This window comes from Aquarana catesbeiana, linkage group LG01, assembly GCF_042186555.1.
Source record: "Aquarana catesbeiana isolate 2022-GZ linkage group LG01, ASM4218655v1, whole genome shotgun sequence".
In the NCBI taxonomy this organism is placed as follows: Eukaryota; Metazoa; Chordata; class Amphibia; order Anura; family Ranidae; genus Aquarana; species Aquarana catesbeiana.
In genome coordinates this window covers 633318758-633333532 of record NC_133324.1, presented here as the reverse complement: position 1 = coordinate 633333532, position 14775 = coordinate 633318758, and the positions used below count along the sequence as shown (strand labels likewise).

The 14775-nt window shown below is 42.4% G+C and overlaps 1 protein-coding gene across 1 annotated transcript in view; it reads left to right on the top strand.

Annotated features, from left to right (window-relative positions):
• Nucleotides 1-14775, top strand: part of SCARB2 (scavenger receptor class B member 2) — a 118612-nt gene that overhangs the window by 46745 nt on the left and 57092 nt on the right. Inside the window, exon 6 of the mRNA XM_073601038.1 lies at nucleotides 14026-14117. Within this exon, the coding sequence (XP_073457139.1) occupies nucleotides 14026-14117 (92 nt within the window). The remainder of the gene's footprint in view (nucleotides 1-14025; nucleotides 14118-14775) is intronic.

Sequence of the window (14775 nt, the reverse complement as noted above, 5' to 3'; positions counted from 1 at the left end):
TGGATATAGGAGGACCCAACTTGTCATCAGTGAAGGGCACCCATGAAACAGTTATGACCCCAAGATCGATGAAATTAATCGAATTAGTGTTGGCATAAACAAGGGGCGCCACAAAAAGACAAAATTCTGGATAGCACCGCCGGAGGGAAGAATGATTTCTCGGCTCGATATAATAAACAATTATAAATAGGATGATGTTAAACAGTATTACTAAATAAAAAGTATTACTAAATAAAATTATATACATATGAAAGGCAAAATTAGATGTATCTAGATAAAGTGGCTGGCATAGACCCACATCATATCAAACCATGGAATGTGGACAAAGCTTATAGTAGTTAGTCCTATGTATGTATAAATTACAAAGCTTATACAAACTTTATGGTTATTAATTTCCAAGATTATACCTTAGAATTGCAACCTATTTTGTGTTTTAAATAATTAAGAAGTTTTTTTATTGGAAAATGAAAATTAAGAGATTGGGGGAAAAGGGAAAATGCATAAACACCAAAACCAGCCTCATTGAGATAAATTAACAACCCAAAAACTACATTCAAGAGAGATGTAGGCCAATGGTGGCATAAACACAGTGGTCATTATCAGCGGTGAAACCAATGGGCTAAACCGAAGGGTTTATTTTATGAGTTGTCAATAAAGGCATTGGTATCAGTATCGACATTGAGTCCATGTGGGACATAACACTTGATTTTATGTATCCAGAGCATTTCAAGTTTAGAAATGCTCCTAATCAGGGAACTTCCCCTCCAGTGAGGACGATACCTATCAATCCCCAAAAACAAAGTCTTAGAGGGGTCTTTGTTATGAGAAACCAAATAATGCTTTGAAACAGAATGTTTAGGAAACCCATTAATAATGTTGGTAATATGTTCATTCAAGCGAACAGAAAGGGGTCGTCTAGTCCTACCCACATATTGTAGGCCACAAGGGCACTGTAGTAGGTAGACGACCCCCTCTGTGGTACAAGTGATAAACGGTTTTATGTCATGCTCCTCTTGTGTGCTAGAGGAGGTGAATTTAAAGGTACGTCTAGATGGTACAGAATTCAACCTACATACCCGACACCTCCCACATTTATAATACCCCTTCAAGTTATCAAAAAGGCCTTAAATACCCCTAACGGGGGGATCAAGAGCATTCGGGGCTAATCTATTTCTAAGGGATGGTGCTCCCTTAAAAATCACTTGTGGCTTGTCTGGGATAGCCCCTCTTAAGATGGGGTCATTGCCCAATAAATGCCAGTGTTTATTAAACAGGCTTTTAATGTTATCATGTTGGATAGAATAGGTGGTAATAAAGGGCAAAGTTACGGAATTCTCTCTAGGAACCACCCTCTCACTCAGTAACTGTCTCCTATCTATAGCTTTTACCCCCTCCAAAGCCTGAGTTAGGGATTCTCTTGTGTACCCCTTTTCCATAAACCTGTTGGTCAAAATTCCAGCCTGTTGTAAGAACTGGGAATCGTCAGAACAGTTGCGTTTAAGTCGCATGAATTGGCTTTTAGGTATAGACTGAAGCCACGACCTATGGTGACAACTACTTAAAGGGATATAGGAGTTACGATCCGTTTTCTTAAAAAACGTAGAGGTCATAAACTGGTCGTCCTGTATGGTAATATTGAGATCTAAAAATTGAACATTAGACTGACTAGCCTCAAAATTGAGTACAATGCCCCTATTATTCTGATTAAGTTCCTCCATAAAGAGGTCAAGATCACTACGGCTCCCATCCCAAAGGAGGAGGATGTCGTCAATGTACCTAGCCCACAGCTTGAGCTGGGGCCTCTGGCAAACATGGACGACATCCTCCTCCCACAGGGCCATGAATAGGTTTGCAAGACTGGGGGCATATTTAGCCCCCATCGCGACTCCACGGTCCTGTCGGTAAAAACATTGGTTGAACCAAAAATAATTATGGGACGCAGCATATCTTAAAAGTATCATGATGAAATTGATTTGTTCGTCAAATAAACCTGAGTCCCTTCTTAAGTAGTATTCAACTGCATAAAGGCCTAACTCGTGGGGAATGATCGTGTATAGGGACGTTACATCCGCTGTAACTATCCACATGGTGGGGGTGGGAGTGTAATTGGTAAGTAAATTAATAATGTATTTAGAATCTCTAACAAAGGAAGGCATCTTTCCCACTAGGGGTTGTAGGAAAAAATCGATATACCTGCCCACCCGGGACGTAAGGGAATCAATTCCACTTACAATGGGACGTCCCGGGGGGCAGGTGGGGTGTTTATGCACTTTCGGTAGGTAGTAGATAAGGGGAGTGCGGGGGGCCTTAGGTATTAGATAGGTCTTTTCTTTTTTATTCAGAATCCCTTGGCTATAACCATACTCAACCACCTTTTTGAGTTCTTTAAGGTATGGAATTTTGGGGTCTGATCCAAGGGGGGTGTATGTTTCTCTATCTCCGAGAATCCTATACATCTCTTGAAAGTAATCCTCTCTATTGAGGACCACAATGCCACCCCCCTTATCTGCAGGTCTAATAACCAAATCCTTGTTATTGCAAAGGGAATCCAGACCAGTAAGGAGCTCCCGATCTACTTTAGCTCTTTTGATGGGCATCTTTTCTAGATCCCTCAACACCACCTCCTTAAAAACTTTGATGGAAGGTGCCAAGGCTCCTGGGGGATTAAAAAAAGGGAGGCATTAGCCAATCCTGAATGTTGGTAATCACTGGGAAATGTATTTCTCTCTTGAACTGGGTTGGATAGCATATATCTCTTGATGTTAATTTTCCGAACAAATTTGTGGATATCCATATAGGTCTCAAATTTGTTTAACTTCCTAGGTAAAGCAAACTTTAAACCTTTATCTAGCACCAGTTTCTCTTCCTGACTGAGAACCACGGTGCTTAGATTAAAAATTCCTGACCCTGCTAGAGCTTTTTTCTTTTTTGCTCGATTGCGTTTGCCCCCTCTGGTACCTCTCCCCGTTCTGCCATTCGTTTGGTACCTTGGCCTGGCCTGTGAAAACCCTGGGGATTAGGACCCAGGGGACCTGGAAAATAGGATGGTCCCATCCTGTCACTCATGTAGGCTGATGATGGACCAGGGGTACCACCTTCCCCAGGATAAGGGGAATCAGGTGGACCCATATCTCCCTCTAATGGACCAGCAAGATCCCGTAGAGGGTAAAAACGATTCTGGGTAGTACCCCCATATCCAAAATAGTTATCAGTGGTGGGACCATCCAATGAATCATTCGTAGGAACTCTTGTTTTTGTACTTATTTATTGTTTAGTGTGTGTATCTCACATATAAGCGGCTGCTTCTTCTTTTTCAATTTTTTATTCATTTTATTCACTTGACTGTTTATTGTATAGATATATAGCGCGGTGGTTTTCCCCTTTACTTGTTACTTTTGATACTCTAACACTGCTGCTTTATTTAATTTTCACATTTATTTTTCATATTTATATAATGGATATTTTTGACTATAGGGTCTCCAAGAAGGTCAACACTAGCGGGGTTTTCGAACCCTATAAAAATGAAGAAGGGGACTTGGGTGGTCTCTTCATTAGATTAAAAAACCTTACCATTTCAGAAATTCACACCAAATGGGATGTGGCCTATCTGGAGACCTATGTCAAATCCAACATGGTACCTCGGAGCCTTAGGTGGGAGGTTAGTCCCCAGAAGGGTGACATCCAGTTGGATGAATGGTACAAATATTTCAATGAGGCTGGGGTTGGACTCCTCAGATTCCTCATTGATAGGAAGTTACAAAAATTATCTAGGTTAGACGAAGAGATAAAAACCCTTCGAGAAAAATTTATTCCTCTACAGGATACAACCGAGTATAAAGATAAGTCCCAAACATTGTTAAATCTTCTAGAGAAGGAAGATAGGGAACAAACATACAAAAAAAATATAATAGAGATCTTGCAGATTATCAGGGTGGGATCGTGTTTGAATGGCAGAAAAAATTACTGGCAGTCAATGCCGATAATGCCACCCCAGACAGCACCGCCATGGAAGTTTCTACTTCTGTTAACTCTAATGTTAGTAAAGTGCCTGTACTTAACAATGTACAGAGGACTAGAGGTACTAGCTCACAGGGTCTTCATCAGTCCCCCCATAGACAAACACATTCCAATAGAGGGGGACCACCACCACCCTCTTATTATCAACCAGGACCTCCTAGGGGCCCCTTTAAGCCTTACAACAATAGGAAAGGTGGTCGGAATCACAATGCCCCCCAACGTATTCCCTATTGGAATCCACCTAATACACAATGGGGGCCCAATTATAATCAAGGAGGGGGTCCTTACCCTTTAGACATCCCACAACCGAGTGGAGGGTATAACCCTAGAGGGGGCCCCCCACCTCGGTCGGGGAATCACCCTGGTGAGAGAATGCTAGAGGTTCCTCCCCCCCATAACAATATAGATTATCCCACCTACCACAGTGATCGTTACTCTCACTTAACAAGAGTTCCTACGAATGATTCATTGGATGGTCCCACCACTGATAACTATTTTGGATATGGGGGTACTACCCAGAATCGTTTTTACCCTCTACGGGATCTTGCTGGTCCATTAGAGGGAGATATGGGTCCACCTGATTCCCCTTATCCTGGGGAAGGTGGTACCCCTGGTCCATCATCAGCCTACATGAGTGACAGGATGGGACCATCCTATTTTCCAGGTCCCCTGGGTCCTAATCCCCAGGGTTTTCACAGGCCAGGCCAAGGTACCAAACGAATGGCAGAACGGGGAGAGGTACCAGAGGGGGCAAACGCAATCGAGCAAAAAAGAAAAAAGCTCTAGCAGGGTCAGGAATTTTTAATCTAAGCACCGTGGTTCTCAGTCAGGAAGAGAAACTGGTGCTAGATAAAGGTTTAAAGTTTGCTTTACCTAGGAAGTTAAACAAATTTGAGACCTATATGGATATCCACAAATTTGTTCGGAAAATTAACATCAAGAGATATATGCTATCCAACCCAGTTCAAGAGAGAAATACATTTCCCAGTGATTACCAACATTCAGGATTGGCTAATGCCTCCCTTTTTTTAATCCCCCAGGAGCCTTGGCACCTTCCATCAAAGTTTTTAAGGAGGTGGTGTTGAGGGATCTAGAAAAGATGCCCATCAAAAGAGCTAAAGTAGATCGGGAGCTCCTTACTGGTCTGGATTCCCTTTGCAATAACAAGGATTTGGTTATTAGACCTGCAGATAAGGGGGGTGGCATTGTGGTCCTCAATAGAGAGGATTACTTTCAAGAGATGTAAAGGATTCTAGGAGATAGAGAAACATACACCCCCCTTGGATCAGACCCCAAAATTCCATACCTTAAAGAACTCAAAAAGGTGGTTGAGTATGGTTATAGCCAAGGGATTCTGAATAAAAAAGAAAAGACCTATCTAATACCTAAGGCCCCCCGCACTCCCCTTATCTACTACCTACCGAAAGTGCATAAACACCCCACCTGCCCCCCGGGACGTCCCATTGTAAGTGGAATTGATTCCCTTACGTCCCGGGTGGGCAGGTATATCGATTTTTTCCTACAACCCCTAGTGGGAAAGATGCCTTCCTTTGTTAGAGATTCTAAATACATTATTAATTTACTTACCAATTACACTCCCACCCCCACCATGTGGATAGTTACAGCGGATGTAACGTCCCTATACACGATCATTCCCCACGAGTTAGGCCTTTATGCAGTTGAATACTACTTAAGAAGGGACTCAGGTTTATTTGACGAACAAATCAATTTCATCATGATACTTTTAAGATATGCTGCGTCCCATAATTATTTTTGGTTCAACCAATGTTTTTACCGACAGGACCGTGGAGTCGCGATGGGGGCTAAATATGCCCCCAGTCTTGCAAACCTATTCATGGCCCTGTGGGAGGAGGATGTCGTCCATGTTTGCCAGAGGCCCCAGCTCAAGCTGTGGGCTAGGTACATTGACGACATCCTCCTCCTTTGGGATGGGAGCCGTAGTGATCTTGACCTCTTTATGGAGGAACTTAATCAGAATAATAGGGGCATTGTACTCAATTTTGAGGCTAGTCAGTCTAATGTTCAATTTTTAGATCTCAATATTACCATACAGGACGACCAGTTTATGACCTCTACGTTTTTTAAGAAAACGGATCGTAACTCCTATATCCCTTTAAGTAGTTGTCACCATAGGTCGTGGCTTCAGTCTATACCTAAAAGCCAATTCATGCGACTTAAACGCAACTGTTCTGACGATTCCCAGTTCTTACAACAGGCTGGAATTTTGACCAACAGGTTTATGGAAAAGGGGTACACAAGAGAATCCCTAACTCAGGCTTTGGAGGGGGTAAAAGCTATAGATAGGAGACAGTTACTGAGTGAGAGGGTGGTTCCTAGAGAGAATTCCGTAACTTTGCCCTTTATTACCACCTATTCTATCCAACATGATAACATTAAAAGCCTGTTTAATAAACACTGGCATTTATTGGGCAATGACCCCATCTTAAGAGGTGCTATCCCAGACAAGCCACAAGTGATTTTTAAGGGAGCACCATCCCTTAGAAATAGATTAGCCCCGAATGCTCTTGATCCCCCCGTTAGGGGTATTCAAGGCCTTTTTGATAACTTGAAGGGGTATTATAAATGTGGGAGGTGTCGGGTATGTAGGTTGAATTCTGTACCATCTAGACGTACCTTTAAATTCACCTCCTCTAGCACACAAGAGGAGCATGACATAAAACCGTTTATCACTTGTACCACAGAGGGGGTCGTCTACCTACTACAGTGCCCTTGTGGCCTACAATATGTGGGTAGGACTAGACGACCCCTTTCTGTTCGCTTGAATGAACATATTACCAACATTATTAATGGGTTTCCTAAACATTCTGTTTCAAAGCATTATTTGGTTTCTCATAACAAAGACCCCTCTAAGACTTTGTTTTTGGGGATTGATAGGTATCGTCCTCACTGGAGGGGAAGTTCCCTGATTAGGAGCATTTCTAAACTTGAAATGCTCTGGATACATAAAATCAAGTGTTATGTCCCACATGGACTCAATGTCGATACTGATACCAATGCCTTTATTGACAACTCATAAAATAAACCCTTCGGTTTAGCCCATTGGTTTCACCGCTGATAATGACCACTGTGTTTATGCCACCATTGGCCTACATCTCTCTTGAATGTAGTTTTTGGGTTGTTAATTTATCTCAATGAGGCTGGTTTTGGTGTTTATGCATTTTCCCTTTTCCCCCAATCTCTTAATTTTCATTTTCCAATAAAAAAACTTCTTAATTATTTAAAACACAAAATAGGTTGCAATTCTAAGGTATAATCTTGGAAATTAATAACCATAAAGTTTGTATAAGCTTTGTAATTTATACATACATAGGACTAACTACTATAAGCTTTGTCCACATTCCATGGTTTGATATGATGTGGGTCTATGCCATCCACTTTATCTAGATACATCTAATTTTGCCTTTCATATGTATATAATTTTATTTAGTAATACTTTTTATTTAGTAATACTGTTTAACATCATCCTATTTATAATTGTTTATTATATCGAGCCGAGAAATCATTCTTCCCTCCGGCGGTGCTATCCAGAATTTTGTCTTTTTGTGGCGCCCCTTGTTTATGCCAACACTAATTCGATTAATTTCATCGATCTTGGGGTCATAACTGTTTCATGGGTGCCCTTCACTGATGACAAGTTGGGTCCTCCTATATCCAAATATATTGAATGTATTCTAAGTTGATTTAATTTAATTGTGATCCGTCTCCATATGTGATGCGGATACCTATTTGGTCTTTCCGTGTATCTCCTTTTTTCCCCTTTTCATTCCCATTATTTACTACGTTTACCACAGTAACATAATTGGTATCCGTATTGATATGGAATCCCCTACCTAAAATGGCGGTTCTACAACTTCCGCCCTTACCCGGCGGAGCGCAAGGCGATTTCCGGCTTTTGTTGATTTCGAGGCTTGGTTATTTTTGTTTGTTATTTAAGAGCGACACGTCAGTGCGTCGCCCGTGCCCCAGACGACGTCAGAAGTGTGACGAAACGTACGTCGGGCGTGCTGACGTGCTGACGTGCCGTATCCACCGTCTGCAGGACGGGTGTTCGTGCTAGCCGGCCGGCTTTCCATGTTGTTTTTACTCAACACACTGTAAGTGTAAATTTAAATGTCTTTTAAATAAATATCCATCAGGATTACGCTATGTTGCTCTCCCTTCTTTTTTTGGGACATTATTTGTGAAAACTATTCCAAGCTATGGGTATAGCTTTCTCTGCATCCTGGTTTTTTTCTGTGGAGGATAGTGAGTTATCCACGGTCTGAGGAAGTGTCCAAACGGTGTTCCCATCCCAAGAAAGGCCCCGACCGGGTTAAGGTCACAAGCTTATCCAAGCTTGCCATTTGGTAAGCGCCCATTTTATCCGTTCACTGTGGTGTGGTGAAGGTCCATCCAGCTTTCATCTTTATTTGCCTATTAAGGGACTCAGTTGTCCATTTATTGCACATTTGAAGATTTCCTGCTACCTATTGGACTTCACTTTTGTCACTTGTTATGAACTTTACCCATCACTACTCTTACCTAAAGTTCCATCTATATTTGACTCATAGCGCTGCTTTTTTTTTGTACTTATTTATTGTTTAGTGTGTGTATCTCACATATAAGCGGCTGCTTCTTCTTTTTCAATTTTTTATTCATTTTATTCACTTGACTGTTTATTGTATAGATATATAGCGCGGTGGTTTTCCCCTTTACACATAGATATTATCCTAAGAAAGCTAAAACCTCACTTTTTTACTTTTTTTAAATATTCAGGTTTGAGGTTTCCAAATCCAAAGATCGTGAACTTGTTTTGGAAATTCTTAATACATTAAAGTGGTACTAAACCCAGGACCCTGCATTCACTATATCTGGCCTCCCACAGTACATAGAACATGGAAATGCAATTATTTTAGTAAATTATAAACTGCTAAATACCTTTTATCAACAGTTAGAGCGGTCTTGTGACTTCTATCAGTGTAGTGGCACCCCCGTGAGGGCTGCTGTTTGACTCTATACCCCACTGGCTACCCCAACTCTACAGATCCTCTCTTACCTCTGACACCTTGGGTTCCATTCTGCAATGTGACGTTAGCAATGAGAAACTCGCACGAGATCACTGAACCACTCAGAAAAGTTTACAGAGATAAGTAATGGAACACAATAAAGAGCATGAATAACCAAATTATGATTGACAACTGTTATCACTTTATGCACATATACAGAACATATAACCTTTTAATCACCTTAAGGGGGTATATGTGAACAGATGCACAGAGGAATAGGTACCCAATATCTTCAAAACCTACATTAAATACCTTCCCACTGAGGCCTCAACACACAGACCAAAATGCAGTCTATAAACTTTACATCCAATAACACGGTGTAAAATTAAGCATCTACGCAAATGGCTCCCCCTAGGCAATAATTCAGAGATCAACTAGTGAGTAGAGGAGCAATGCTTAGTAAAAGAAGATGATGATGAAAGTTCTTTAACTCCAGATATCTTCAGCTAGCCTGATGGTTAAACTGCAGTATGATGTTGTAATTTGTAATCCACAGAGACAAAGGGAAAGAAATGACTGTAGAACAAATGGTGTGCTGATGATTGCTTAACTGAAGAAATATCACCAATTGTAGATTCCTCTTTATATGTGAGTGCAATACAGTACTGATCTTACAACGCAGGGGAGAAAGGCAAGGCCCCAAAGTCCAGCTGTATGATGCCTGTGAAGAAGTAGATTCACCTCTGTGGAACTACAAGTCTCACCAGCAGTCTGTAGAAAGAACTCGCTCAGCAATACTGTAATCTCTACTGAAATGGGCAGGTGCCCTCTCACCACAATAGACTCCGATGACTGTGAAGCTCCGTCCAGAATCCCCTCCTGGTGTCTCCATCTGGTGAAGATGGTGCCGCCATGCCGTGATGCAACTCCCGATGGACTAAAGTGCAGGTGGCTTCCAGTTGCTAGAATAGCAGGGCTGTCCTCCAAGATCCCTCAGAGGCGGGTGATCCGGCTCTCCGCTGTATAGGCCGCAGTCTCTCACTCCTGGTCACACACAGAGACCTCCTCCTGGCAAGTGTTAAATGGCGTCCAGAGAGGCTGAAAGCAGGCCGCGCCTGTCCTTTTATCACTCCTCCCAGCAGGCAGTTCTGCGTGCTTTGCATGGTCTGTCATGTAGTTCAGAGCTGATCCAGCTAACAGTCACTTCCTCCTCCAAACTATATCTCCCACAATACTTTGCTGCATTCCTTCTCCAAGAGTGAGGAAATATCCTAACAGAGTCCAGCAGCCACTGGAGGGAGCCAAACTAATTTGCAAACGACAAAAACTGTTCAACTATAATGACTATAGTAGCAAACCCTTGGCTACATCCGTGTCTGGTTAAAGCTTGTACGAGGAATTGTCATTCTCCCCTGATTGTCCTATGAAGTGCGGGACCCCTGACCCTCTGGACAGTGCTAACTGCTGATCACATGCACTCCCCCAAATAAAAAACTCTCTAGCAATACACAGCAAACGGAGCATGTGCAGCTTGTCCCCTAGCCCCTGTACTATCAGGAGATTGTTTGTGGGCTCTGGAAGGGGAGGATCAGAGGAGACAGGATCAAACAGCTATTTTACACAATGCAGGGGATTAACCCCTTAGGTTCCATAGTGAGTATAACAAGCATGCTTTACTGCATATACAGAATGATTTTACTGTTGTGGGTTTAGTAACACTTTAAATAGACATTCTTTAGCATGGTCATCCTTGTAGTCCAAAAAATGTATGAAACATTTTGTAAACCGTGTACATACTAATCAAACAAAATTCTCTAGACATGACTAGTTTGCTGTTTTCATAAAAATACTGTATTTGTTGCTTAATGTGATCATTATATTGTTCTGTAATACACAAAAATACATCAAATTGATCAATAAGGATCAGTATAAAAAAATGAAACAATCAGCGCAAACACAATATATGAATGAAGAAGGATATGCAGTTGAACACTATAAAGTAAATCGCAACACCTCAAAAATAGAATAAACAGTCAAATTAGTGCAGCGAAAAATATAAATCCATGTGCTAATATGGGTGTAGCAGAAAGTTCTCCACAATGAAAGGGCAGGAACACCTCATGAGGAAAAACAAGATTCTGATCCGCTGTATAGTATAAGTGACTGATCCTCCACCACCAAATCCAAACGCTTACCAGATGTGATGGACCTCTGAACTAACAGCAGGTCATACAGGCTTGTATCCACAAACGGGATAGGAATAGTGGGTAGATGAGCTGGATGGAGCAGATGTTCCAAGGAGCAGTATATCCAATGGAAGAAAAAAGGCACAATCTAAGTGCACTCCACAAAATTCATTTAATGAAAATGTTCCACAAAATTTAAAATCCCACAAGGAATATAAAAGGCTAATAGCTGTAAAAAGAATGCTGGGCAGGCAATCAATGCAAGTATAAAAAAACAGCGTGTGTAACAGCGTGTATAACGCCAATGAGAAACGCACCGCTCTGTAGGAGATGACTGCGGGTGACGTCCGCAGGATGGCTCCCCCCCCCCCCCCCCCATACACGTTATGTCCCACGGGACTTCGTCAGCAGGGACGGGGCTATCGCGTCACCCGGATGTTTAAATACTAACCCAGTCACCATAGAGAGGGCTGAACATGTTAATAGCATTAAAAAAGGCCTAAGAACGCATAATGTGTCTAAGCATTTTAGGCATTTTCACAACAGAGACCCCAGATGCCTCACATTTTGGGGCTTAGAGAGGGTTAATAAGCATTGGAGGGGAGGGAATTTTGTACGCCAATTGAGCCAACGAGAATCATTCTGGATCCATGAGACACAGGTTTTGGTGCCAGGAGGGTTAAACGTTGATTTCGACTTAAATTGTTTTATATCTGATAAATGATATGTGTTTATGTATGTCTCCTTGGAGGATGTTTGTAGACCATTCTTTAATCATGGCTGTGTTCTTAGGCAAAATTGTAAGTGAGCCCTCTTCCTTGGCTGAGAAGCAACCCCACACTTGAATGGTTTCAGGATGCTTTACTGTTGGCATGACACAGGACTGATGGTAGCACTCACCTTTTTCTTCTCTGAGCAAGGTTTTTTCCCGAATGCCCCAAACAATCGGAAAGGGGTTTCTTCAGAGAAAATTACCCCAGTTTTTAGCAGACCAATCCCTGTACCTTTTGCAGAATATCACTCTGCCCCTGATGTTTTTCCTGGAGAGAAGTGGCTTCTTTGCTGCCATTCTTAATACCCGGCCTCCAAAAGTCTTCGCCTCACCGTGTGCAGATGTACTCCCACCTGCCTGCTGCCATTCCTGAGCAAGCTCTGCACTGGTGGTGCCTGATCCCGCAACTGAATCAACTGTAGGAACTTTCTTGGGCGCCTTGAAGCCTTCTATACAATTGAACCTCTCTCCATGAAGTTCTTGTTGATCCTATAAATGGTTGATTTAGGTGCAATCTTAGTAGCAGCAATACCCTTGCCCGTGAATCCCTTTTTGTGCAAAGCAATGCTGACTGCACGTGTTTCCTTGCAGGTAACCATGGTTAACAGAGGAAGAACAATGATTTTGAGCACCACCCTCCTTTTTTAAAGCTTCCAGTCTGTTATTCCAACTTGATCCGCATTAGAGTGATTTCCAGCCTTGTCCTCGTCAACACTGACACCTGTGTTAACGAGAGAATCCCTGACATGTCAGCTGGTCCTTTTGTGGCAGGGCTGATATGCAGTGGAAATGTTTTTTTTTTTGGGGGGGGGGATTAAAGACAGCGCTCCAGCCAACCCCCTCCCCCCACCAAAAATTAAGTCAGCAGCTACAAATAATGTAGCTGCTGACTCTCTAATATTAGGACACTTACCAGTCCAGGGATCCCACGATCTCTGCACCCCAGCCGATTTTTCAGTAGGCACTCTGGTGCCGCCGCTGCTATTCCTTGTTAGGGAAGCCAGCAGTGAAGCCTTGCAGCTTCAGAGCCGGCTCCCTACTGCGTATGCGCAAAGCACGCTGTGCTTTGTGAATGGCCTGGCAGTGGGGGAAAGAGGAGGGGGGCCGAACTTTCAGGAGTCTCCCAGAAGTGGGAACAGGTACCTGTCAAAACCCAGAAAGGTGCCAAATGTGGCAGCGGGGGGGTGGGGGGGAAGCAAACAAGCCGCGCTGCCCCTTTTGGGTGGAGCTCCACTTTAAGTTAATTTTCATGGCAAAGAAAGACTTTGCAATTAATTGCAATTCATCTGATCACTCTTCATAACATTTTGGAGTGTATGCAATTTGCCATCCGAAACAGACTGTGAAAATTTATATTTGTGCAACTCTCAAAACTTTTGGCCAAGGCTGCAACATGTTGTGGGCACAGGGTGCATACAGTGAGGTTAATTCGGTGAACTACAGGTTTTTTATTGTAGCAAAGAGAAGCTGTATTCACTTCAATCACCCAATCACGTGCAAAGGAAATGCCTTTATTTCTTTTGTACATGTTTGGGCTTTCATAATGAACTCAAGTTCAGATGGAGAAGTGAGAAATGTACTCTTTCAATCATCTGAAATGCGCCTTTTTTTAATTAATCCCCAAGTATTCGCCTGTAACAATTTCAGTTCAATCCAGGTCTCCTACATACATATTGTACATATGTACAATGGAAGATGTGGCTTTTTAGAGAATTTCACAGGGCCTTGCAATGAATTGACTTGCATTGTTATAGGTATTTATCTAATAAATTTTAAATTGTAGTCAACATCCAAATTTATTGGAAGTGGTGAGTGCATATGAGGTAAAAATTGACATCTTATTTAATATGGCTTCATGGTTTTGCATTCATTGAGCTACAAATAGGAGGGAGAACTTGTACCACTTGTTGGGAATTTTAAGATTATTTAATTTGTTTAGTTTAGTTTATGCTCTGTGAGATTGCCAGCTGTTTTGTTTATTTATAAATATATTTTATTTTTGCATTTTTATGTTTCTTTGCAGATGAATGCAACAGATGATGGGACATATGTATTTCTCAGTGGATCAAAGGGATACATGGACTTTACTCGGATTGTGGAATGGAAAAATAAAAGGTAATGATCGGTCACAGTGATCACATGGTACCGGCAGTGGGCTGGCACACTGATCTGTTAGCTTGCGCCACAGCATGGCCCATGGGGCATGCATCATATCAAGTCCACCCAGAATGAGAGCACTCCTTCCGTTAAGGGAATCCAGCAGTGAAGCCTTACGGCTTCACAGCCAGTAGCCAACTGCGCATGCCCAAGCTGCGCTGCACTTTGTCAGTAGTCCCACAGTCATCTGTGATGTGTCCTAGAAGGCTTTTTTTTTTTAAAGATGAGAAGGGGAGGATGCCAACAAGCAGAATTTCCCCTTTTTAAGGCTGTAGCAGGGATCCCAGAACAATTCTGATTCCACACATCCGGGTGTGGAATACCTATTGTGTCTGATGGTGACTATGGATCAGCAGGAGGAATTACAGCGGCCAGAGGGCGCAAGGCTGTTTGACAAGATCAGAGTCAAATCGGATTGGTGGCTGGGGACTCTGCTAAAGCATGAAGTTTAGGCAGTCAGGCCAACGAACAGGTGTGTCTGAAGCTGCTTTCCTTACAGGCTTGTTCCTTTTGTGATTTTGTAGATTCCATGACAGGGTCAATATATTTACAGTGAGGTGGGATTCCTAGCATCCAACCCAGTGGCAGCTGGTGGTCAAAATTTAGGGGGGGGGGC